The sequence below is a fragment of the Anser brachyrhynchus genome, assembly GCF_964034855.1.
Source record: "Anser brachyrhynchus genome assembly, chromosome: 5".
Taxonomy (NCBI): domain Eukaryota; kingdom Metazoa; phylum Chordata; class Aves; order Anseriformes; family Anatidae; genus Anser; species Anser brachyrhynchus.
Genome location: NC_137699.1, coordinates 15,361,977 through 15,389,158, shown reverse-complemented (window position 1 = coordinate 15,389,158; position 27,182 = coordinate 15,361,977). Strand labels below are relative to the sequence as shown.

The 27,182-nt window shown below is 38.2% G+C and overlaps 1 protein-coding gene across 15 annotated transcripts in view; it reads left to right on the top strand.

The window, feature by feature from the left end:
* LOC308196095 (uncharacterized protein) overlaps positions 1–27,182 on the top strand; it is a 434,993-nt gene that overhangs the window by 299,026 nt on the left and 108,785 nt on the right. For 3 of the 15 annotated variants that reach the window (XR_013952069.1, XR_013952076.1, XM_080594630.1), the window contains one exon: positions 19,544–19,592. The exons of the other annotated variants lie outside the window; for them this stretch is intronic. Coding sequence is in view for 1 of the 3 variants with exons in the window: in XM_080594630.1 (XP_080450756.1) it covers positions 19,544–19,592 (49 nt within the window). In the remaining 2 variants the exon portion in view is untranslated. The remainder of the gene's footprint in view (positions 1–19,543; positions 19,593–27,182) is intronic. 15 annotated transcript variants of the gene reach the window in all.

Sequence of the window (27,182 nt, the reverse complement as noted above, 5' to 3'; positions counted from 1 at the left end):
GGAACATGAGAAAGTCTGGATATTCCATTCTTCTTTCTCTTCTTTGCCTTATCCAGAGAATTTAGAAAATCACACACATGTTCTTTCTTCTCTTACCTCTACCAGAAGCTATTAATTTACCTCACTCCAAGCTGATCATTAATTAACACTACAGTGACAAGCTCAAGAGAAGAGAGACATGGAAGTAGTAAGACAGATAGTTGTGCTGCCTTGCAGCTCAGAATTATGAGATCAATGCCTAAGCTTCTGCTGTGAACTGTCATGAGGCTTTCATTAAATGGATATGTTATTCACTTGCTTGTTTTCCAGTAATACCTTACTGAAAAACTGAGCTTTTGTTTTAAAGAAAACTTTTGTTCTGTTCTTCCTTTTATTCTTTACCTTGTAAGAACTTGTTTGCAGGTCTGTGTCAGGGCCTGGACCAGTAAGATCCAACAGTGGTTGAAGGTGAGGGCCCAGGACATGAACCTGAGCATAAAGCAGCTCTGGGTGAAGGGCTCGCCCTGCAGATGTTCCTGCAGAGCTGTGCCCCCACAGCCACCAGCAGCACTCTCTTGGAGCTGGCCTGTTGACTCCCAGCAGCCAAAGCCTAAGGAGAGCAGGGATGCTGTCACAGCCCTGGCAGTCAGTCACTGTAGCCTTTGACTGAAGTTAGCTTGAGTTGTTCTTTTCACTGCTAGATACATTTCAGAATAGCTGCTGGTTATTTTTGTTGTGTCAGGTGTGAAGAGAGACAGAACCTCCTCTGAGCAAGTGAAGCTCAGCTCTCCTTTCTCGGCATGTCTTCTATATCTATATTTATTTTAAAACCCCACTCATTCACCACCCCTCTCAAGCTGAACAATTATTCCTTCTATGATGAGAGAAGAAACAACAGTCACAGAGTCATAGGTTGACTTTAGTACTGACTCTGTGTCCTCACATTGTGGATAATAATAGTAGATAAACTACTTAATTACTCATGAACAATAAAGTTCTCTCCTGGAATTTTACCCCCTATCAATTGCTTACAGTCACATTTATTCACGCTAGTCTATGTGAAATAGACAGTCACAATAATTATCCCAAACACGGAAAGCATATTTCCTTTTTAAATGAGTATTTCATAATTTAGCAGTACTTTAAAAATGAATTTAACACTCAGGAAAAGTGTTGACAGCCTTAGAAATTGACTTATGTCTTTATCTACAGAGGCTACATCACTAGCACAAGTACAAGCTTCTGTCATAATTCTCTAAAAATAAGCCAGCTAATTATTTGCTCTGCTCCCTTACTGGGTCTTTGATTGGGGAATGATACTGGAAGAAAGTTTTATGCTGCTTAAAGCTTCATGAAATGGAAATGCAGAGATGGAGGGGGAGAAGAAAAGATGAGTAAGAGTACTTCCTTCTTTAATTGTTTGATTTCACAAATGTTTCTGCTAAACTCCGTGGGTTTAAGAATATGCATAAAGATAACGAAATAGTTTAATGAAAGACAGAAAATCAAACAAACTAATAAATAAAAATATATTTTTTTCTTGCAATAGGCTATTATTTCTTCCCCTAAACGTATTTCCTTGCTGATGTTGAGAATAGTTGATCCACATTTTTTATTTTCTTGTTAGTCTACCTACATAAACATATTTTGTGGAAATGACGTCACAGCATTTCAAGACTCTGGAGGCAGTTAGTATAGTATTGATTATATTTGGGTTCCACTGAGTTTTCAAAGTGGCCAATTGTTGGTTTATTTTTTCAATATAAATCAGAGCAGGCCATATACTTCTTTAATTTGCGAAAACTGCCCAAAAGTTTGTGTTGCTTCCAGAAAGCAGATAAGCTGACATTATAACAAAGGCTAAAACCCTTTACTCTTTCTGTACCTCTAAAACTCTAAAACTAGTGACCTGCAGGGGAACAATCTAGTTGTCAGTCATGTAAGATTGAGCAGAAGCTGAGGCTCTGTCTCTTACATGTCAAAGAATTGCCCAGCCATTACTCTACTCTACATTACTATGCCCAGACATAATATGCTGTGGTGGTAGGAGGAAGTTTCAAATCTACTGTAATGAGCAGATATTTAAAGACTTTCTTTCCCAAAAGCAAAACCCATAAGCAGTCAGATGATAACAGTTTTTATTCAGTTCCAAGTCAAGAGTAAATATACTCAAAAATAATAATAATAAAAATTGTGTATCTTAAATTCTGAAATATGTTTATAAAAATAATAAAGCTTACTGGTCTCACTTGAAAATTTGAAATCTTATTCCAATTCTGCAGAGTAATCAAAAGAAAAAAATCATTTAGGTAATTCTTTTGGCCTATGCAATTATTGCATAAAACTATGATTTATGCAAAAAATCTTCAAGCAATTAAATTTTATTAGTGTCATGTAATAAAGTAATCACAGAGATGATAACTATAGCAGTGACTTCTTTACCTAAAGCAAATAAAATAGAAGTTTTAAAAGCATCTAGAGATATATAGCTATCATTTACGAGCACAAACAGTTAATTATAATTAAGGGTCATCTGAGAATAAATATATGACTCCAACACATTTATTTCATCTTTCTTTAAACTGGCAGTGGTGCACTGGAAAATGACAACAGCAATTCTGTAAGGCATGCTGTGTGCTATGGGAAAGTTGGGAAGAGTTCTATAGTTGCAGAGGCAAAATAGCAAACTGTAAATAGGAATAGTAGTGCATATGTATATTTTTATAATGATTTTACAAGGTCACAGGGAATAATATTCTGATTTGCATATTGTAGCTTGCCAGCAAAGTAAATGAGTAAGAAATGAATGCTGTAAAGAATTTTGCTTTGTCAGGGAGAGGTTAAATCTTGAAAAATGACTTATATGTTCTGCAAGTATAGAAAAAAATGCTCATAAAACACAAATGCATGTGCAAATGCATGCACAGAAAAACTGCTTTGAAGAAAATCTGTTCTCATGTAAGTGTGCATAGAACCTCTCATGTTTGATCTAATGCAAAACAGAGCCCATCATGAGCACCATATGCCTCATCTCCGGAAGTTCACGAGATCATCCTCAAAGCAGATGATGAAATATAAAGGAGTCATTTCTTATTCGTTTTCATTTAAATGATAGCCACTGAATCCACACAACATGAAGGAGTATTGTCTAAATCGGGAGATGTACAACTCGGTCACTTTTACATTTTACAATTTTCCTGAGGGTTATAGTGAAACACAAATACAGGTGTAGTGATGTAAATTAAAGATGTAGGTGTTTTCTCTCTTTTGTCTATTGCATAGAATAGGGCTGGGTTTATATTATTGTACTGGTAAACAAAATATAAGCTTCAGTGAAAGATTTGCTCTGCTTTGCACAATCTTTGTCCATATTGTGCTCTAAATCATGAATCCAATAGAAGTTATAAGCTTTAAATTAAGAATTGCTCTATTATACATGCAATTGATCCTTTGTTAAAATTCAAGATTAAACATGCACAAATATTAAAATGCATACATTGTTAAACACATTATAATCCTTCAGGTTAAATAGATTTAATATGCTATTTTTAAATTTCACTGTACAGTTAGACAAAAGTTGTTAAATCTACAAAACAGGAACATTAATGAAGTTTTCTAGACAACTATTTAAAGGAGCTTGTTTCACCTTTTCCAGTGTATTTTCTCATATTTTACAGATTTCAAAAATCAGGGAAATAAATTACTTTAATATTAGGAATGTTTTGTATATTAATATAAAGACATTAAGATCACAGAAAAACAACATCCTTTTCTACTACGGTTAAGAGCTGTGTTTAAACAAATCAAATATATATATATATAGTTACTCTAACGCTATTGCTTGCAGGCTCTGTCATGCTAATTTCTCATGTTGAAAGACGAGTATGTCAGTTATTAGCTAATCAGCCAGAGGATCCTTCAAAGTGACTTTTCCCCAAAGAACACATACCAGTTGCATTTGATACATCGACGGGCTTCAAATGGCAATACACATATGGATATAAAAATAAATTTATTGGTAATAAAATTGTCAGGGAAATAAAAAGAATGTTGTATTGATAGAATATCAAATTAATTTGCAATTGTTCAAAGCTAAAAGTATTATACTGAATAAAACACTGTATGTCCTCTATGACAACATTCATTTTGCTTCAGTTCAGACTTTCCTACTGCTTATCCTGTATTATAGATTATCAGTGAAATTTTTTCATCTTCAGTCCAAATGATATGTATAAATACTAAAATTATGTAAAAGAAAAGACTACCCTAAATTCTCTAGAGTTTTTTGAATAAAACTTTGTAGAGGTAAAGAGAAGTGAAGAAACTAAATAGCACATGAGACAAAATAGTGTAAGTTGGTTCCTGGTTCCTCCTACCTTAGATTTGTTTCTACTTTGTCCTTTTGTATCTCATTCCTAAATGCATATGAAATGGAAACTTGTTTGAAAGCAAACTTAGTTGGGGTTTCTGGGCATAGCAGTATTGCAAATACCAGTGGAATCAATAATAATAATAATAATAATAATTCGGGAGCGTATTGGCTTTTTAAAATTTGCCTAATTCTCATCCCAGAGATACATCTATTACTATTATCAGAGATGTCATAATACCATGAAATTTCAGCAGCATTTTGCAAAGCAACAACCTTTGATCCTGTGTCTGATGCACCGAGGAAAACTCAGTGCTCTACTAGTAACTGGTCTGCCCCTGGACAAGGAAGGAAAATGGTTAGCTCTGTTTTGTACATTAATTTTCATCGCACTTGCTGCTTCAAGTCTAGAATACGTCTAGGGTGTTCAGTGGAAAGCTAGCCTTAGATCCAAATTTTGTATCAAACTTTCCTTTCTCCAGACTACTACAGTGTTTTTCAGTAAGACTTTAACATTCCTCCTGAACCATTTATTAACATAATTCTTATCTTATTGATTTCCTCTTGGATAATTCATCTGTTTGCATGTATCAGATAATTAATAACATCAGGATTCCTTTGATCATTAGAGTTCAGCTAAAAAGTTTTTAATTGTGACCACCAGAAAAACTGAAAATTAAAAACAGTGGTCATACTGATATTGCTGTACATGAAATGGTAACATTCACAGACAGGAACATGTCAGGAATAAGAAGAAAGAAACAGCTTTAGAAAACTTTAATTGTCAGGAGCCTTTAAATGAAAGTTCATAACCAAAGTTAAAAGTGTTTATGCTGTCATCATTATTTAAAAACGTTTCTCTCTTTTTGTATCTAAACATGATGTTGCTGTTTGTGCAATGTGCCAGATGGACTAAACTGGAGATACAGTTATTGCTTGTTTACAGAATAAACTTAGCAGAAACACTGTGGTGTGTTTCCGTTGCTCTGACCCTGATGTAGAGAGATCATGTTGTAGGGCATTTAAGTCATTATATTGGCTTCTTTCTTCCTCATTGAAACCAACGTGTCTTTATCGCCGAGGCGATCGGCTCTGGGGCAGACGCGTTCTGCAGCGAAACGGGGGATTGAGGCGGGCAGGGCTTTTTTTCCAGCATCAAGGCCACTCGAGGCAGCCGAGGGAGCCGCCAGGACCCGGCAGCCCTTGCGAGGGAGGCTGACGAGGCGTAGGCAGAGCCAGCAACGCCCCTCTACCCTGATGTTCAAAAGCAGCCCCTAGGGAGCGCGAGCGACCAGGAGCATGGAGACCAGGATGAGCAAACAGGACGTGGCGCGTCAGAAGGGCGGGGTGCGGCGGTTTGCAGGGCAGTTTGTGCGGGAAGGGCATGCTCAGGCAGGGCAGAGTGTTCTGCCCCGCCCATAAGAACAACTCATCTAACGGCTGTCTACCACTAGCTAGGCCGCAATGGTCTACACTAGGCAGAGCGCTCTCTCTAGAAAGTCTGTAACCACCCAGACTGACTGCCAGCTCAAAAATGTGGCAGTTCGGGTCTCTGGATGCAGGGACTGTCTGAGCCTGTTGCTGCCATCTGAGGGAGGCAGAGGCACCGTGTGTGTGAGGTGCAAGCAGGTGGATGACCTGGTTCGCCTGGTGGCAGAGCTCAAGGAGGAGGTGGAGAGGTTGAGGGCTATCAGGGAGTGTGAGCAGGAGATAGACTGGTGGAGCACCTCCCTGCAAGGCCTGAAGGAGAGGTACCGGGTGAGACACCCCAAATGGGGGTGGAACCCCAGCCCTGTCGCTGTCGGGCTGCGCTGATGGCCGCAGGCGGGTCCCTATCTCTAAGGGGAAAATGGATCCTAGCCCAGGAGCTGGCAGGGCTTATTGAGAGGGCTTTAAACTAGGTAAGAAAGGGGACGGGGCTGAAATAAGGCTTTTTAGAGGTGTGCCGGGGGAACAATGGCAAGGCCGGGGGAGAGGGCAATGGCCCAACTGAAGTGCATCTACACTAATGTACGCAGCATGGGTAACAAACAAGAGGCGCTGGAAGCCATCATGCAGCAGGCAGGCTATGACTTGGTTGCCATCACGGAAACGTGGTGGGACCACTCTCATGATCGGAGTGCTGCAATGTCTGGCTATAGGCTCTTCAGAAGGGAGAGGCAGCACAGAAGAGGTGGTGGTGTGGCTCTCTATATTGGAGAGTGTTTAGATGTTGAGGAACTTGAGGCTGGGAATGATAAGGTTGAGTCCCTGTGGGTTAGGATCAGAGGGAAGGCCAACAAGGCAAGCATCCTGGTGGGGGTCTGTTACAGACCGCCGAACCAGGATGAGGAGACTGATGAGGAGTTCTACAGGCAGCTGGCAGAAGCCGCGAAATCGTCAGCGCTTGTTCTCGTGGGGGACTTCAACTTCCCAGACATATCCTGGAAGCACAACACAGCCCAGAGAAAGCAGTCTAGGAGGTTTCTGGAGAGCGTGGAAGATAGCTTCCTGACGCAGCTGGTTAGTGAGCCTATCAGGGGAGGTGCCCCGCTAGACCTTCTGTTCACAAACAGAGAAGGACTGGTGGGAGATGTGGTGGTTGGGAGCTGTCTTGGGCAGAGTGACCACGAAATGGTTCAGTTCTCTATTCTTGGCGAAGTCAGGAAGGGGACCAGTAAAACCACTGTCTTGGACTTCCGGAGGGCTGACTTTGAGCTGTTCAGGACACTGATTGGCAGAGTCCCTTGGGAGGTGGTTCTGAAGGACAGAGGAGTCCAGGAAGGCTGGGCACTCTTCAAGAAGGAAATCTTAATGGCTCAGGAGCAGTCTGTCCCCACGTGCCCAAAGACAAGCTGGTGCGGAAGAAAACCGGCCTGGCTGAACAGAGAGTTGTGGCTTGAGCTTAGGAGAAAAAAGAGGGTTTATAATCTTTGGAATAGAGGGCGGGCCACTCAGGAGGGACTATAAGGATGTTGCGAGGCTGTGCAGGGACAAAATTAGAAAGGCCAAAGCTCATCTGGAGCTCAATCTGGCTACTGCCATTAAAGATAACAAAAATGTTTTTACAAATACAACAACACAAAAAGGAGGACTAAGGAGAATCTCCATCCTTTACTGGATGCAGGGGGAAACTTAGTTACAAGAGATGAGGAAAAGGCTGAGGTGCTTAATGCCTTCTTTGTCTCAGTATTTAGTGGCAAAACCAGTTGTTCTCTGGATACCGGGTACCCTGAGCTGGTGGAAGGGGATGGGGAGCAGGATGTGGCCCTCACTATCCATGAGGAAATGGTTGGCAACCTGCTACAGCACTTGGATGTATGCAAATCGATGGGGCCAGATGGGATCCACCTGAGGGTACTGAGAGAACTGGCGGAGGAGCTGGCCAAGCCACGTTCCATCATTTATCGGCAGTCCTGGCTATCAGGGGAGGTCCCAGTCGACTGGTGGCTAGCAAACGTGACACCCATCTACAAGAAGGGCCGGAGGGTAGACCCGGGGAACTATAGGCCTGTTAGTTTGACCTCAGTGCCAGGGAAGCTCATGGAGCAGATTATCTTGAGTGTCATCACGCAGCACTTACAGGGCAACCAGGCAATCAGGCCCAGTCACCATGGGTTTATGAAAGGCAGGTCCTGCTTGACGAACTTGATCTCCTTCTATGACAAAGTGACGCTTAGTGGATGAGGGAAAGGCTGTGGATGTGGTCTACCTTTATTTCAGTAAGGCTTTTGACACCGTTTCCCACAACATTCTCCTCAAGAAACTGGCTGTTCGTGGCTTGGACTGGCATACACTTCATTGGGTTAAAAACTGTCTGGATAGCCAGGCCCAAAGAGTTGTGGTGAATGGAGTCAAATCCAGTTGGAGGCTGGTCACTAGTCGAGTCCCCCAGGGCTCAGTACTGAGGCCAGTCCTCTTTAATATCTTTATCGATGATCTGTATGAGGGGATTGACTGCACCCTCAGTAAGTTTGCAGATGACACCAAGTTAGGTGCGTGTGTCGATCTGCTCGAGGGTAGGAAGGCTCTGCAGGAGGATCTGGATAGGCTGGACCGATGGGCTGAGGTCAACTGTATGAAGTTCAACAAGGCCAAGTGCCGGGTCCTGCATCTGCGGCACAACAACGCCAAGCAGAGCTACAGGCTGGGAGATGAGTGGTTGGAAAGCTGCCTGGCCGAGAAGGACCTGGGAGTACCGGTTGATAGTCGGCTGAATATGAGCCAGCAGTGTGCTCAGGTGGCCAAGAAGGCCAACAGCATCCTGGATTGTATAAGAAGCAATGTGGCCAGCAGGTCTAGGGAAGTGACTGTCCCCCTGTACTCGGCTCTGGTGAGGCCGCACCTCGAGTACTGTGTTCATTTTTGGGCCCCTGACTACAAGAAGGACATGGAGGTGCTTAAGAGCATCCAGAGAAGGGCAACGAAGCTGGTGAGGGGTCTGGAGAACAAGTTGTACAAGGAGTGGCTGAGGGAGCTGGGATTGTTCAGCCTGGAGAAGAGGAGGCTCAGGGGAGACCTCATCGCTCTCTATAGGTACATTAAAGGAGGCTGTAGAGAGGTGGGGGTTGGTCTATTCTCCCACGTGCCTGGTGACAGGACGAGGGGGAATGGGCTAAAGTTGTGCCAGGGGAGGTTTAGGTTGGATATTAGGAAAAACTTCTTTACTGAAAGGGTTGTTAGGCATTGGAATGGGCTGCCCAGGGAAGTGGTTGAGTCACCATCCCTGGAGGTCTTTAAGAGACGTTTAGATGTTCAGCTTAGTGATATGGTTTAGTGAAGGACTTGTTAGTGTTAGGTCAGAGGTTGGACTAGGTGATCTTGGAGGTCTCTTCCAACCTAGACGATTCTGTGATTCTGGTTTGTTTGTTTGTTTGTGTAGCACCATGAAGAGCTTTCTATTACAGATCATTTGTTTTAGAGTAAACCTAGCTACCTACTGGTAACATAATCTATTAAAGGGTCCCAACTCTACCAGCTTTCTCTCAGTCTCTACTTTTTACTCTGAAATTGATTCCTCTGCTGTCACATTGGTAGTAACAGAACACATCTTTTTATATTCATTGCAAATGTTGATGCTATTTAAAGTAAAATTTCAGAGAAGTCTTTGCCACATTCTTTTTCCTACTTAGCTTTCTACTGCTGAAAGTACTACTGCAAATTTATGGTAAAATTGTTAAGAATCTCAAAACAAAACTTTTAGCTGTAGGAAAGCACAATATTCTCCATCTAGGGACTGATTGATCTGTCTTGGTGCATTATTTTTCACTTTAAAAAATAGTCGTTAATTTGTAAAAGGAGCTGTCACTGGCAAAGAATGAAGGCAAATGAATCTACAAATATTAAAGAGGAAGTGGAACCTGATATACAACATGCCCAGGAAGGTGGTGAAATCACTGTCCCTGGGGGTGTTTAAGGAAAGATCGGACGTGGCAGTTAGGGACGTGGTCTAATGGGTGATATTGATGGTAGAGGGATGGTTGGACCAGATGGTCTTGGAGGTCTTTTCCAACCTTAATGATTCTATGATTCTATAAGTAACAGGAGACAGCTAATAGTACCATAGTATACTTTTCATGAGGGAGAAGCTCACTTCAATTTTCAGGTCTTTGTATTTAAGAAACTCTCCTTCAATGTCACAGAGACTGGCAGCCAAGCTGTCTAGTCCTTCTTAGAAAATCAATACCATGGGGACTTAGGGTTTTGATAGAAAAGCTACCTCTACTGTATCATACTGTTAATATTTCACAAAGAAAATAAAAACTTCTGCTAATCTATTCTGCATGTACCTAGCTGAGTTTTCATGCATGTTGTCTGTGTGCAGACTGTTCAAAAACAGCTTTGCTTGCTGGGCAGTCTCTGATGGTTTTGGGGACAGAGAAGAAGTAGGGATGAGCAGGCATGAGATCTGCCTGTATGTAGCAGCTACTGATAGAACTGATGGCACAGGCAGGGATGCTGGAGCATGCTGTGGTTGGCCAGCACAGTCATATTTGGTTGCAATGTTCACTGCTGGCAATGGCAATGGATGCAGGCAAAGCACATGCTGTCTTTGAGACCCAGTATCAGTAGGTTCCCATTCTCTTAAACAGGTCTCTAAACCTCATTATTTGGGATAAGATGGCTGTGGCTGTGACTGTGTGCAGAACCATTCTGTAGTTAGGTTCTCATATACAATTCCTCTCTGTTTCTGGAGGATTACTAGCACGAAAACATAATCAATCTTGTAAAGAAAGTAAAGGGCAAGTCCTGACTGTCTTGAAGGGTTGGTGAATGCACAGGAGTGCTTCCAGGTCTGGGCAGTCCCAAACCTTGTGCTATTAAAAACTGCTGACAGAGGGAGGGTATCCATCACAGTACTTTAGGTGCTCTTCTATCACTTCAGGCTGCATTCCAGTCTCACCAATACCAGAGATGGTACCAGAGATGGATGTAAACCTGGCTTTGTATTCCTATCAACTGCAGAATGAGATAGGAATATGTATCATTACTATACAAACACACACATACACAAATAGAAAATATTTCCATTACTATATTTACTATTGGTCTTCCTATTCCTGAGTTTATTTTTGAAGTTTTTGAGGGGAGGGAGCTGCTTTTGCAGGAAGCCTCCAATCTAAGATCAAATCCTGTGTGGGCTCTTAAAGCTGAGTTACTATTGCATTTCTTATGTGGGCAAAGGTTGAATACTTTCGCTGAGGATTAAATATTGAAACTGCAAGTAAGCAAAGAAAGGAATTGCACGGCCAGACTGCTTGGAGAATTGCATCACTGTTTCCATGGTTTATGATTTTGTATCATGAAAAGGCATGGGAACTCCTGCTGGGTATAAAATAATAAATTGTTACAACATGGAATATGGAGTGTTTTGAGTTAGCATAGGAAATGAAAGTTACTTAAAAATGAGCTCTTAGTGACAGAGATGTAGCTTTCTTTCTTTTTTTTTTTTTCATTTGTTTGTTTCTCTTTTGCTTTGTAATACTACAAAAAGAAAAATCAGTATTAGTAATAAAATTGGATGCTATTTAAGGTGTTTAAATACTCCCATATATACAAATAATAGAATGGCATTACTTCCTTTCTTCCCTGTTGGCTGTCTGAATAGTAGTTAAATTATTCCCAACTGATATATTAGGAACTGTCCAGATGAATAACGCCAAATTTACAATGGTTTCTGAGGCAATGTAACAAATTTTTAAAGATGAACTTAATGATTTATTGTCAGCCCTGGCTACCTGTTGTGCTCAGTGCCTTTCCCCGCTATGAACTCATTTCTTGAAAAATATATACAAGCTCCATGGAAAAATGAATGATAACCATTCTACCACACAGAAATTCACCCTATAACCCCCTACTGTTCTTGCTTTTCTTTTAAATATATTATGAAGGAGTAGCAAAACATAACTATAGAGTTACTCCATTAGATGGAGTGAAAGCTAACATTAAATTTAACCTGGAAGTATATATATATATATATATTGGAAATTTATTTTTAACCAAAGGAAAAATAGTTTTAAGTAGAATTATTTTGCTTTTCATAAGTAATTCTAAACATAACAGTGAAAAACATTTAAAATGAAAGAAATCTAACTAGAGTTGTCACGTATTGAAAACACTAATTCCTTAGAATGTAGTTTATAAAATGTATTTAACAGTTCACTCTATCATAAACACAACTGTTGAAAACCACATTAATTTTCTAGAGAGGGAAACTTGGCATTTTACCTCCTGATAAGGTTCATTTCATTAGGTCAAGCTGGAACAGAAACTATTATAGCTTTTCAGACCAAAGTTGCTGAATGAAGGAGATTGCATGCTTGCTAAATGACAGAAATAACTCTGAAAATATGTTTTTGCAAGAAATAAATTTACTGCACAGTTTCAAATCAGTGCATTTCTGTGGTTGCAATTTGTTAGACTTAGATGCTGATTAAAAAAAAAAAAGAAAAAGAAAAAAAAAAGAAAAAAGAAAACAGTAGAGGGAAGGGTAAAAGAAAGGTGATGGAGATTTCTTTTTTACCCTTCTTAGGACTAGAGACAACTGGAGGAAATTTGGAATGAGAAGAATTTCTGTAACAGCTTGCTAAGATCATTCCCAGAATACAAACATCCATTAATGAGCAAGAAAAACACTGGAAAGGACTGCAGGGTTTGCTTATATTTCAACGGTTCTTTGTAGACACCTAGGCTATTCAATGAAGTATCAACTAGACAAACCTGTAGCTGATATTCTGTGCTATCACCTTTTGAGAGAAGGAGAATTTGCTTATACCCCTTTTACATGTGTGTCTTATGCCTCAGCTATTAAATTCTTCAGTCTGAAGAGCTTTTCTAACACAGTTATGAATGACAAAAGAGAGACCTGCATATGCTCCTGTCTTAAATATTGAAGGTTCTGATTTCTCTTGCACATCAAATGGTGTCTGTAAAGCCAAAAAAAAAAAAAAAAAGGAGGAGGAGTATAGTGTGGCCAGGCCATCAACTGTTAGTTGTTTCTTGTATTTGAAGGAAACATACTCCCTCAAGAAGTAAAACAGAACAAATAAATAGACTTACACTTCTGCATCTGTATGTGAATTTTAAACTCTGCTAATTTTATACATAACAGTTGTTCCAGGCAGACTCTATTTACAGTATTCCTGTAGTTAGCAAGACATTGATATTCTCTGGCAATGAGTGTTTCCATAAGAAAACCTGCTATTGTGGTGCCTCATTCCAGTGCACTAGTCATATGTTATTATGCTTTTGGAACATCAGTTACATACAAGAACTGAAGTTAAAATAAATTCTAGGGGGTGTTATTATTATTATTTAAAGCTAGAAATATGAAGAAGGGCAGTATCAAAATATGCATAGTAAAAGTAGCTAATATCTAACATTCAGAACATGAGTTTGAATATCCTACATTATGGCTGAGCATGATCATAAGCTAAGACCTTTCTGCCGCATAGAAGAGAAATGGACACTGATCTTACAGGCCTGATTCTTTCCAGACATAACAACTGGCTAAATTAAAAGAAAACTAGCATCTGTAAAATGTTTGCTATGATGAGGTGAGGAAGAGATAGAGCATAACCTTTGTATTCAAGATGTATTTGATTGCATCTAGCTCCCTACATTTAATACGGCCATTGCTCTAATAGTCTTTCATTGCACAAAGATTTATTTTATTTTATTTTATTTTATTTTATTTTATTTTATTTTTTTGCAAGGACTCCAGTCCCTGCTGCTCTTATAAAATCTTAAAAAATGCATTAACACATTAAAGCAGTTTGAGCTACATGTCAGTGTGGTGTGATTGGATACAAACATGTCAATACCGAACCAAAATAGAAAAAAAGGGACAGATCACATTATAGGAGGGCACTGTATCAGAAAGCTACAATCAGTTTCATATGGGCAGTGAATTTTAGTTGTGTGCATGTATTAAGAACTGTTGAGAACTTAAATCTGTGGAAAGAGACATCTTGACAATTTAACTCATATTTTAGGTTGAATGAGTCTGGGCATTAAAATCATCATTCATATCTCACTTCTTTATATGCATATCCCGGTCTCTTGGCAGAAACATAGAAGAGGCCATACGTTTAGAATCTCACTTCTTATCTGCAGTTGTGGCAAATCTTGAATTCTAGAAACGATAGAAAATAGAAAAGTATAACTCCATGCTATCTTTTTTGCTGTTATTACATGACGATGTGGACATACCTGCTGCTCCAGTACACTGGCCTATGTTTTGTTCATGTCCTGTGTGGACACAGGCTCCCCCCAGACCCCGTGCTCCTGCATGGGCTCCTCTCCACAGGCTAACGGTCCAGCCCGGGGCCTGCTCCTGCAGGGGCTCTCCATGGGCTGCAGCCTCCTCCAGGCCACATCCACCTGCTCCACTGGGGGCTCCTCCACGGGCTGCAGCGTGGAGATCTGCTCCACAGAGATACCCATGGGCTGCAGGGGGACAGCCTGCTCCACCATGGACCCCTTGACAGCCCGCCGGGGAACTTCAGCTCCGGCACCTGGAGCACCTACTGCCCCACCTTCTTCACTGACCTTGGTGTCTGCAGGGCTGGTTCTTGCTCTTCTCTCCCAGCTGCTGTTGCCCAGGATTTTTTTTTACCTTCCTTAAATCTGCTCTCACAGAGGCGCAAATAACATCGCTTATTGGCTCGGGCCAGTGGCAGGCCCCTTTGGAGCCGGCTGAAACTGGCTCTTCTCTAACATGGGGCAGCTGCTCGACTCTTCTCACAGAGGCCACCCCTGTAGCCCCCTGCTACCAAAACCTTGTCAAATAAACCCAATACATCCTGAAGGACAAATATACCTCTTATCATTCTCTTACCACATTTCTAACTGCATTTTTAGTTTTATTAACTAAAGATTTTATATTTCTTAATTGCTAAACAGAATTGCTCATCACGCTTCAAAAATCATTTTTGCCTTCCCATATTTGTTTACGTTCCAATACAGTTGTGCAGACTCAATCAAGAACTACGTTTTGATCTGAGATAAGAAAGCTATCAGAAGTTTCTACCCTGAACTTTTGAATGTGGTTTATAAACCTGGACGTGGGAGCACTTAAGCTTAATGGGAACCATACTCAAATATACTACACCATAAGGGTTGAAAAAGTTTTGAGAATTATAAAAATTATTCAGATAGTTCAGAAGCTGGAGAAGGCAGTTGATGAAACAATATCAGGATGGCTGAAAATAGATGCCTATGGTATCCAGGCAGACATCTGTAAAAAGGAAGGAAGGCTTTCTTTATATCTTTGTCACCTAAGGATAGACAAGCTATGCAGTAAGATGGGGAAAAAAAATCCTAGGACAAAGGGGGAAGTGAGCAGAGCTGAACCTTGGAGAATCAGAAGAATGTCATGATACCAAGTTAGGGAGAAAAATGGAGATATATAATATGTAGAGGTATAGTTTGCACAGATATGAAGAGAAGTACTTCAGTGAATTATTCACAGAAACATAAACTATTCCACAACTTACCAGGCTTTGCAATATTAGAACTGACTCATCAACAGATCCATGGATGGTAGAGAACTATTTCAGGTGGGGCTGTGTTTGGGCATGCTTATACATTATTTGCCTTGTAATAAAATATTTGCATAGTTCCATGTGACGATTGTATTATAACATTTTTATAAATAACATTTGTTCTAAGAAGGTGGTTTGCAAGATTCTTCTATTACAAAACATATTGACCCTTTACCATTTGTTTTAAAAAATCAGTTTTGGCTCAGCCCCCATATATTGCTTCAATAATCTGGAATGACTTCCACAAAACAGTTCAAATAATCATTATCAGCAAAATGGTTAGCTCAGCTAAAATGCGACCTTTCTAATCTGTGTATTTGGATTTGGGGAAATGGGAAAGACATAGATGAAGTTAAAAAATGTTGGAATAATTTCCTAGCAATTTAATGCAAGTACAAGGATTGATAGGAAAATGAGTGCAAAACACTTTCCAGCTATACTATGCTATAAACTGAGAGAAAATATTATTATTAAGTTCAGTTTTGAAAATTTACTCTAATGATGAGAATAATGGAGACTCTCTATGGCTGAAAGTAATTTTTGCTTATAGGTATTTTGTGCATTTCTATTATACAGTTTTTATTTATTTATTTATGAATAATCTATGTCTTGTGGCGATATTGCTAAGTAAAACCAAGTAAAATACTTACTCAGCGCTTATTCCACTCTTTGGAAATTACCAGGCTATATTTTATGAAGTTGGGTACCATTAAATCCCTTTTGGTCCAGTACATAAATAATTTTATAAATGTAGTTTACATAATTTTCCTTTCTTGTCATGGAGTGACTGAATATCCTGTAATACCACTAAACTGTATTGTGTCTCATAGCAAAAAATTATTTGTTCAACAACATTATGCTTATTTCTCCTTTAACTATTCAACAGTAAAGTGATGCTCAAGATTGCTTCAATTTAGCAGTCCTCCTGTCTGACAGGCAAATCTCAGTGGACGGACAAAAGCATATAAGGTTAAGGCACTTTCACCTATGAATACTCCCCTAATCCTCAGTGAAACTGTTAGAAGGAAAAAGCACAGAGTCAACAGGCTGTATCTAGATATTCCAGCTGTAATATATGCATCAAATCGTTTATAAATGGAACAACTTGCTTCAAATTCTGTGAAAACAGCTTGACAAAGGCACCCTTTGGTTAAGAACAGATACATTTGTTTTGTACCGCTACATTTAAAAAAATAATAAAAGTATCCCAAACATTGAGTAAATCCCCAAAGTGCTATCTTTTTATTGGGAGGTAAAGGTTACTAGGGTATTTTTTCTGACAGTCCTCAGTTATGGCAGCCACAGTATTTCAATAAATAATTTTGTTACAGGAAAGAGATAAAATCTACCTTTAATTAATTCATTAATTAATGTTTAGTAATAGCCTTGAAAATAGTTCTGTATATATTTTATTTTGGTCTTTTAATTTAAGGTTTACAAAAGAAACACTTTATCAAATACTTTCCTCCTAGCTGGAATTTTTAAAATCATCAATAGCATCAAAAACATACATAAAACTTTATTACTATTGCTTTGTTTAAGGATGTCCCATTAGAAGGCAGCAGCGTCAACTTTAACAATAATAATAATAAATAATAATAATACATTTAGTTCTTACAGGAACAAGATGCTGCAGAACCCATTGTAAATGGTCTCGGAAGGAGCTGGCAAATATATACAAAAAATTATTAACTGAAAATTTAACAAACCATTGATAGATAAGAGTAGTTACGACCTGTTGCTAAACAACTGTTGAAAGTCAGTAATAGAAATGTGATTCTCGCCTAATTCAGTGTGTCCTTTCCTCTTTTCCGTGTGTGAATTTTAGGTGGACAGCTTCTCAAATGTAATGACATTAAGCATAGAATCATAGAATGGTTTGTGTTGGAAGGGACCTTAGAGATCACCTAATTCCAACCCCCCTGCCATGGGTAGGGACACCTTCCATTAGACCAGGTTGCTCAAAGCCCCATCCAACCTGGCCTTGAACACTTCGATGGGGCATCCACAACTTCTCTGGGCAACCTGTTCCAGTGCCTCACGACCCTCATAGTAAAGAATTTCTTCCTCATATCTAATCTAAATCTACCCTCTTCTAGTTTAAAACCATTACTCCTTTTCCTATCACTACACTCCCTGACAGAGAATCCCTCCTCAGCTTGCTTATAGGCCCCCTTTAGGTACTGAAAGGCTGCTATGAGGTCTCCCTGGAGCCTTCTCTTCTCCAGGCTGAACAACCCCAACTCTCTCAGCCTGTCTTTGTAGGAGAGGTGCTCCAGCCTTTTGGTCATCCTTGTGGCCTGGACTCATTCTAATAATTCTGTGTCCTTCTTGTGTTGAGGACCCCAGAGCTGAAGGCAGTACTCCAGGTGGGGTCTCATGAGAGCAGAGTAGAGGGGGAGAATCACCTCCCTTAACCTGCTGGCCACACTTCTTTTGATACAGCCCAGGATATGGTTGGCTTTCTGGGCTGCAAGTGCACATTGCCAGCTCACGTCAAGCTTCTGGTCAACCAAAACCCCCAGATATTTTCCATCAGGGCTGCTGATGGGGTCATAAATACTGACCCCTGAGGAACACCACTTGTTACTGATCTCCACCTAGACATTGAGGTGTTGACCGCAACTGTGAGTGCAACTATCCAGCCAATTCCTTACCCACTGAGTAGTCCATCTGTCAAATCCATGTCTCTCCAATTTAGAGACAAGGATATCATGGAGGACAGTGTCAAAAGCTTTGCACAAGTCCAGGTAGATGATGTCAGTTGCTCTTCCCCTATCCACGAATGCTGTAACCCCGTCATAGAAGACCACCAGATTTGTGCATCTCCCAGCTTGGTGTATTACCTAGTAATCTTTGTCAGAAGAGGTATTAGATTTTCTGCTTCCCTTACAAATTGGGGAACATCTCCCTTTTAAAGGAAAAAAATCATCATAATTGATTGTATTTCTTATAGTCAGTGATCCAAAATCATATATGCAGCTATTGATATCACTAAGGCAGCAAAACAATCATGTTTTTTAAAGTTGTCTTATCTGTGAACACTTAGATAAAACTTCTTCTAAGTGGTATTTCAGGAGGGACAAAGTGTTTTCTTGTTTGGTGCTTTCCAAAACAGGGATGAATATATTTTTATGCAATTTGTAATATTTGTTTGTGAGGTGAGTTATATAAATAAGGAACTAAAAAGAATGTAGCATTCCTAAGTAATATTTTTCCTACCTGAAGGTCTATTAGATGTATTGCAAGGCACTTTTGAAATACATATTTCCTTCTCACATCTGCAAGATGTAAGACGCTCTTGCAAACCATACTCCTTTGAGTCAATGGTTGTCTGACTAATTCAGGATGTGAACTTGTATATCTGTTTAGGAGAGGAAGAAATTATTTCCATGCTAATCTAAGAATTATTTACTATATCATTTTGTGGAGGCTGACTGCACTGTCCCTCGATTACAATTGGATAGCTCCTTGACACTTTCTGTTTAAAACCTGCAATTAGCCATTGTATGTACTGAAACGTATTACAAAATTTACATGATTGGGTAAATAAGAGCTCAGCAGCAAGTTTTACAAGAAACCAAAATTGTGACCTCCACCTTGGAAAAACAACAAAATATGGGAAGGTTATCACACTTTGATAAATAAATAAATCAGTTGAATCAAGTTAGTTTTACAAATGACTTTGTATGTCCCAGGCATGATCCCCTCAGCTGATAATTTTCCTCAAATATTCTTGTCTCAAACTAGAATCTGGACTCTCACTAAAAGGAATTACAATAAAAGCCATCTTCTAGAACCCAAAAAACAAGCAGAGACAAGCAGGGTCCCTGGAACCTGCAGGGACCTAGCCTGACAAAAAGCTTAAAGGCTAAAGCTGAGATTCTGATTCTCTTGATCAAGTCAAAGTCATGAGCAATCAGATATAAGAATCTGCATTTAAGAGCATGAATTTGTCTTTATATTTCCTGAATTTGAAGCCAGTTTGATAAACAGTACTCTGCAGAGATGTTAAATAATTATGCTTCACTTAATTCACAGTGGTATTCTTAATTACTTTACTTAACAGGTTGGAGCAGTGGAAGGAGGGTGGCAGATGTATTCATGAGAACTGTAATTGCCTTGGTAGAGAACTAATATCTAGATTAAGTTCACCTTGCTGTTTCCCTAGGAACTGGGAACTAAATCAAGTCTGAGCCTTGATCAACTACTTGCTTTGGGTGAGTGAATTCTGGCCACATTGTGGGTAAACATGTATGAAAAATTAATTGGTTAACTTTTGTTCTTTTGTTCTCAGATCCTTTTGAACATGAAATTTTCACTCCATTTTAAGATTAAAAAAAAAGGTGGGAAGGGAGGAGGGGACAACAAATAAGCATTACTTGCAAAGATTAGTTTGATCCAGGAAGAATTAATTGATATTTGAAGAATGAAACAAAACAAAAAAGAATCAAACCAACCAACCAAACAAAGAACCACTCTGCTTCCTAGATAAATGAGTTATTTCATGGGTCTTGTTCTTCCTGATAGTCATGCAGTCTCTGCTGTACTAATATGCACCTGATTTAATGAAGGAAACGGACTTCCTTACATAATAGTTTTTTAAAAAACTATTTTAATAGAATTTGCTACATGAGTTATTATAACAATAAACTTATTTAACTGAAGAGACCAATAGCAGTCTCCTACATGAAAAGTAAAGACTTCAGCTTGTGAATTTTAGGTTCTGCGTGGCTCACTGGATTGATAAGCTATGAGCTCTAGGCTTTGATTAAAATGGAACTAGAATAACTTAAATAGTTAAGGCAAACTTAAACTTCTGGCTTTTTGTTGCTTTTGTGACAAGGAAGATATCTAAAACTGGCACATGGCCTATGTGTTTAAATAGAGTATGCTCAAAGGCATGAATACTGTGAAAAAGTGCTAGAAAGGATGAATCAGATTGGAGAGGGTCATGTTCAAGTCATACTCAATTGGAAGTGAATTTACCAATTAATCATGCCTGTTGCATACTGTAACTTGTAATTTTCTAGGTAATTGGAGATCTGCAAATAATAATTGCATTTTACTGTCTAGATCCTATTTATCTCCCTGGAGGAGCTTTAAATTTTGGTAGTCTGATACATCACGGTGTTTCTACCATTTGATAATCCTTTACCGCTATTAAAATTACATATTCTGATAAAAGTCAGGACAGAAACTTAATAAATAAAATTAACCAAAAGTGTCTCTGTAAAGGTAAACAAATATAAGTATCTTCCATTTTTGTATGCGATTCACTTTGAGATAGTTGTGTTTGTTTTGCCTTAAGTACTAACAGAATTTCTATAATCTGTTTTTAAGAATTTATTCATATGTGCATCTAAAGAATTATGACAAGCACCTAAGGATTATTTCATTTATAAATATACTATTGTATAGACTTTATTGTATGTGTGGCAGAATCAAATTAAACCTTTATTCTTAGCAGTACTGAATTGATGGCAAACTTCATCTGGAGGAAAAATAAAAATAAAAAATCATGATTTGCTCCTACCTTGGTAACACTGAGAAGGGTCATTGACAAGTTCCTTAGCAAATATGCCACCTAGAGTCAGTTAGCATGCAGTCTGTAGAAGTGTGCACTCTCTTGTATTTGTGGTTGTGTTTTCTGATCTAAGAAAGAAAATTGGAATCAATGCAAATAAACCAGTAAATAAGAGTAGGATTTTTCATTATTATTATTGTTGTTGTTTTTATTTGAATAATTAGGAAGAAGGAAAAAGTATGGAACATCTGATCATAATCTGTGGAATTCTTTGCTGGAGGGATTCAATAACAGATGTTCACATTTTTTTACAAAATAAGTTTAATAGGATTGGATAATTCCAGACCTAATAAAAAATGTATTTTATGCATGATCAGATCAAGATAATCAAATTTCCTGCTTCTGGGTATAAGCAGACTGGTGCAAGAGCAAAAGAATTTACATATCTATCTCTCCTTTCATGACAGATATCTCAGAAGATACAGTCCTGGTGTTTCGTTTTATTTTGACATAAATAAGGGGGAAGGAGGCTTCCCTGTTCATAAGAAATAGTTATCAGCCTAGGATCATGGGAGGATGATTCTAGGTCCTGAATTAATTGCCTACCAAGATAATGTCATAATTTATGTTATCATACTAAAAAGAAAATAAGAAAGGTGTAGCTAAAATAATAAGAAGATTGTTAGGCAAAAACTTACATTTTCTTTTCATTCTACCCTTTTTAAGAAATAATTTTACAGCTTGACTAAGTGATTCACTAAACCAACATTTTACGTAGAAAATGCCATAGTGTGTATTTATCACTAATTGTGAAAGCACAATTTTTGAATTCCAGTCTATACTTTTTTATTATTTTATATAAATATTGATAGAATAAATACAGGGCTTTATAGAAGTAGAAAGCTGCTACATTTTAAGAGTAAAAACTAATAAAAGCAAAAAAAAAAAAGGGGGGGGGAATGCTTTCTGTTATTTGCTTCTATTATACACTGTTGCTTTTCCCTGTAAAATTAGATATTGCTCATTTTGCATTTTGTTTCTTCTGATTCTTTTTTATATGTTTCATTTTTCAAATGTGGCCTCCACAAATGTAAATTCTCCTGGAGAAGAAAGACTTCAAGAAACTGCAGATTGTTACTCATATCTGGTATTTCCAAAATCATAAATTAACTGCTTTGTATCCTCATATTCTTGTCAATTCTTTAGTATGACACAGTACTTCAAGGCATAGTTTCCCTACAGCATAATCAGAAAGTGGAGAACAGTCTAGGCATCATAGTCTAAGCCATCGTTCTTAACATATTGTTTCCATTAATGTCTGATCCAACGCATTCATTACACTGGCAATCAGACTATGTCAGATTGTTTAGGTCAGTACCTCCTGCACACTGTTGATCTATGATCCACACCTGAACTTTGCTGTGAAGTGATAATTACTGATGTAGCTCACGGGACCATTCTTGCAGTACTGACAGTGGAGGCATACAGATGTGTTAGTGTGCTGCGATACACACTAACAACTAACAACTTGTAACAGTATAAACTAGTCAAAGTAGGAATGACAAAACAAAGAGAAGAATGGTCAAGCTTAAAAGTAGGGCATCCAAGCAAGATTACTGGCCCAAGCAAAATTAGCCATATTTATATTTAGAGTACTGTGATCATGATGTAATATAAATTATTTTTCTCAAAACAGAACTTTGACAGCTACTCATTATTAACCAGAGTGCTAAGGTTATTGATGCCTTCTGGGAACAAATCAATCTCTGTAGGTCTCTAAGACCATAAGAGATTTTTATGATCATCTTACTTTTCCTCCTTAGAAAACCTGTAGATTTTCACCTCCAAATTTCTGTCTTTCACAATGACATATAGTGGAAACAAGACATAAAAATGCTATTACTGAAATGTGATCGTACATTAAACATTTCAAGGGCTTAAGAGTCATATTCCCTCACAACTATAATAGTTTATTTACAGAAAAATGAGTGTCTACGTCTTTTGCAACAATTGTAAGGAAAATGTCTTCTCCTTGGATTATCATATTCTAATGGTAGTCAGTAGAATGGTGTTACTGAAGAAGAGTTTACTGGTCTCTCAATACATCTTGGATTTCTGTTCAAATTAATGCAGTGCTAGAGGAAGTAGCTGACTTTAAAAGTACCAACTCAAATCTCAGTCTGTTATTTCTTCCTTTGAGCCCAAAGGTGTTATATGTTACTCCCCCACTTCTTGCAGCTTCAGTGATGTGAAGAAATATATTTTCATATACAGAACGCAGGATCCCAATTATGTCAGTCAGCTGAGGTAGTGTAAAGTCTAGAGTTAGTTGCAAATAACAGATAATACTAAAATCAGTTTATCTCATTATACCACAAAAATATGATATGCTCCTATGCTCATAATTACATTTCTTCCTACACAGTATTCCCTGAGATCTTTTAGTGGCATCCTTCTCTGACAAAATAAAATTAGAGTGGTCAGAGATCCTACAGTATCTTTAGAGTTTTCCCATATTATTATAAAACTGTTATTATTATAAAACTGTTCTACTAAAAAGAAAAAGTTAAATGGCCCAGTTTCTGTAGGTACTACTGCTCTAATTAGATGGCAGTTCTCCAAGACTTGGGATGCTATTGCAATTAAGGTGTTGGATTTAAACATAGGAAATTTGAGTTCTTTTCTAGCTTTCCAAAACACTCTTTCTAGCCTTGTCTTCAGATTACACCGTTATTATTGTTATTGTTATTATTATTATTATAAATATTTATAAATTACTATATATTAATTATTATAAATAACTAATCCATACAGGTGTATGTAGAATTACATTACACATATATAAACTATAAATATTATAGTTAATGTAATCTTTATTTAGAATACATTTTTCCTTCTGACTTTCTCTTTTGTTCTTGGCTCTGCTTTTTATTTTTTTATTTTATTTTTCCCCCCTCTTTTCTATTTTATAGAATATGCTTAGAGTTCATAATGTTGTCTATACATGTTGTTTTAACACACAGGTCAAATACTGTCAAAAGTACAAAAGTATACATACTACAAGGACTTCTATACAGGCCAACGCTACAGATACTGCAATTTGTAATTTTTAAATGAAATCATTTACTTTTAATTCCAAATATTGCAAGAAAGTCCTTTGCTATATCTGTATATTTCAGAAAGTATCAAGAGATCCAACATACCCAGCTGAATTCAGATCTATTTAAATTTCTTCTTAAAATCATACTATCTGTGGGGCTCAAGAGCACAGCTGTATTTCCACAGCAGTCAATGAATGTCTAAAGTGAGCAGAAAGAACCATATGTGTGCATCTTAGTAACTTACTAAAATTTCCTGTAGAAGGAGGATGGGAAAATAGAGTAGGGGCTTTACATGTCCTGTTCTCAAATTTAAACAGAAGAGACACAGAGGAAAAAAAAAGAGGGGGGGGGGGGGGCGGTTGTGGAGCTCAAAAAGAAAGAGTAAAAATGAGCAGCTTATTCAAGAGTCAAACTACAACTGTTCTTCAGTATTCACTTTTGCCCTGTGTAGCCTTGGTTCAGCACTGTAGGAGCTCTTCAGCCTTTACTGTCTGTGACCAGGCTGTGAGCTCCAGCCCAGTTCAACACCTCTGTCTTGCAGGCACTTCCTGGGTTTCCCACCTATCTCTGTGTTGTACTTCCCAGCTGAGCATTACCAGAGTGTAGCCTATTTTTATTCTTTTCCGTGCACTGCCTGTGGCTGAAAAGGAAATGGTTTCATTTATTTATTTATTTTTATGAAAGGGCAATAGCATTAAAGATGAGCCAAAATAAACCCCAAAGATTTGGCTCCTATATTTTAAGTGGAAATCAACTGTGTCCAGTTCTGTATCTAATCCCTGTGTTAAGGTCAAACGAACCCCTGCATCTGAGTCCTTCTGGGAGGTTATCCCAACCTCTAATAAAATCAGTTCTTTTTTATAAGAAGAAAAATAATATAATTTGCTCAAACAGGGAAGCAATATTGTATGAAAACATACTCTTGGTAAACAGACATTTTACCCCAATGGTACAGAAGAGATTCTTGTGACTACTGTAGAAATCCAGTTTCATGTGCTATAAGTGCAACCAGATCCACTTACAGAGCAGAGATTCTGAAATAGGATATATTCAGTAGGACATTCAGCATTGCTGACAGTCATTGCATTGCTGAGGTGCCACAGTGTCTATTATCAATAAGTTTAGTAGTTTCCTTTGAGCAGATAGTAAATCCTGCGTGGGCTTCATCACTCTCATTCTTTTACCAAAAAATAAAAAATAAAATCCTTAAATCCTTCTCCTCTTGCTGCTGAAGAATACTTCAGGGAAAGAAGCTGGCCCTGTTATCTTCATGCACTGCAGAGTTTATTAACAAAAGAACCAATTCCTAGCACCATAGCACCTTTAAAAACTTATTAAATTACAGCAATAATTTTCTGTTAGCCATGCTACTGATCCCGTTTGGGTTTAAAGCTATGGCTCGTTATGTTTAGCATCTGCTTTATGCACACTGTTTTCTCATTATGAATAAATCAATAAATCAATTAGGGGCAGTCAGCTTTGCAGGAGGAAAACTGAAGATTATGTTAGTTAACCCATGATGTGTCAAGAAACTGTTTTCCTACTACAGGCCTGTCTAGAAAAAAAGAGAATATTGACAAGTGACAGGATTGGAAAAATTAGGCATCCCACTAAAGGGAGAGAGAGTTTGGCTAACATCTTAGTTAGATTTCCAGGATACCTATAGGCTTGATGTAAATATGCTTAGGGGTAGAGAATCTGGGAGGGGTAACCCTGACATTGTTGCTTTCAGCACCTGAATGGATGAGAAAATATAATAAGATCTTCCTCTTCTATATAGATGTCAGTTGTTACCCTCACATTTGGAGAAAGTTGATCTCAATAATAGGCCCCTGTGTTGGCCTAACAGGCCAAACTACAAGGTGTTCACTTAGCAAATTTCACCCCAAATCTAACTCATGCCAAAATATATATATATATATTTATATATATATATATATATATCACACTATATTATTTCAGCTTTTCACCATCTCTTGCAGGATTTTGGCTGTTGTGGGGATAAAACATCTTTCCTTCTACATAACTCTAAGTGAAATCTCCTGGATAAAATTAAGTTTGTATCTGGAGGGTGATCATTGCTGTAGTCTACTGTGAATTCACAGATAATGCAAACAATGTAATTCTGTGTAGCATTTCTTGGAATAACTATAATAATAATAAAATGAACAGCACATTTAGCTCCCAACCCAAGCAAGAAATCTTTAGCATCAGTTTTGACAGAACTACCACCAAGTACCACCATCAGGATTATTCTGGCTTCTGCAGATGCCTGTGTAATAATGGTAGAGAGATGGAGCAAAATCAGCAAGAATCCTTGTACTTAACAGATTTCCAGGGATTCAAAATTTTCCCCAAGTCACTATTTGTGGGTTTGATCCCACCTCCTTTCCTCCCTCTCCAATCCCCAGGGAACACTGTTTTTTTTTTTTCCCTGAAACCCACATATGATATCAAAGAAGCTCAGTTATAGATTCAGGGATATTTTTAACATTCACAAAATGAAATTCTTCTTGAAATCCATATATGAAAATGTCACAAGTAGTTCATTAAAAGCCCTGGTACTCAAAACTGAACAGTCCCCCTGTGAGTCTTCTGTACTGTAGTTGCCACTTTTTCCTCTGCTCAGGTGACATGATGCTTCCTTGGAATCAAGAAGATCAAAGCAACTTCTGACCTCAGGTAGTTCTTGTGGTTGTGAATTATGCAACCAACTACAGCTGCTTCAGAAACTGTCACATTGCCTGGAGTTTCAAGTGTAAATTTAGCAGAATAACACGGAAGATGAGAGTAGAGGAGGGAAGAACACTAATAGAAGAAGAAGTCTGTGAATAAGTTTCTGAGTTTTAATGTTTTCTTTAGGATGAACTAATACATCTCATAACCTGAGAAAACTTATCCTAATGCAAACTCTTTTCAAGTAATTCTAGACATAAAACCTCATATGTTTTGATGTTCTTAACAGAATGGACAAGATGAAAGTAATTTCCTTCTGTTCCTCCTATTCTGTCTTTCATGCATAGAGCAGAAAAAAAAAGACTTGTTGGATTTTGATTGTCAGGAAATGTTCTTCCTACAAATTCCCTTAGGTTAATACCTGCTTCTTAATTCCTAATCTAACATATTGCATGTTTTTACCAAAATCACAACAAAATAAAATACAGAAAACCAAACCAAACTTA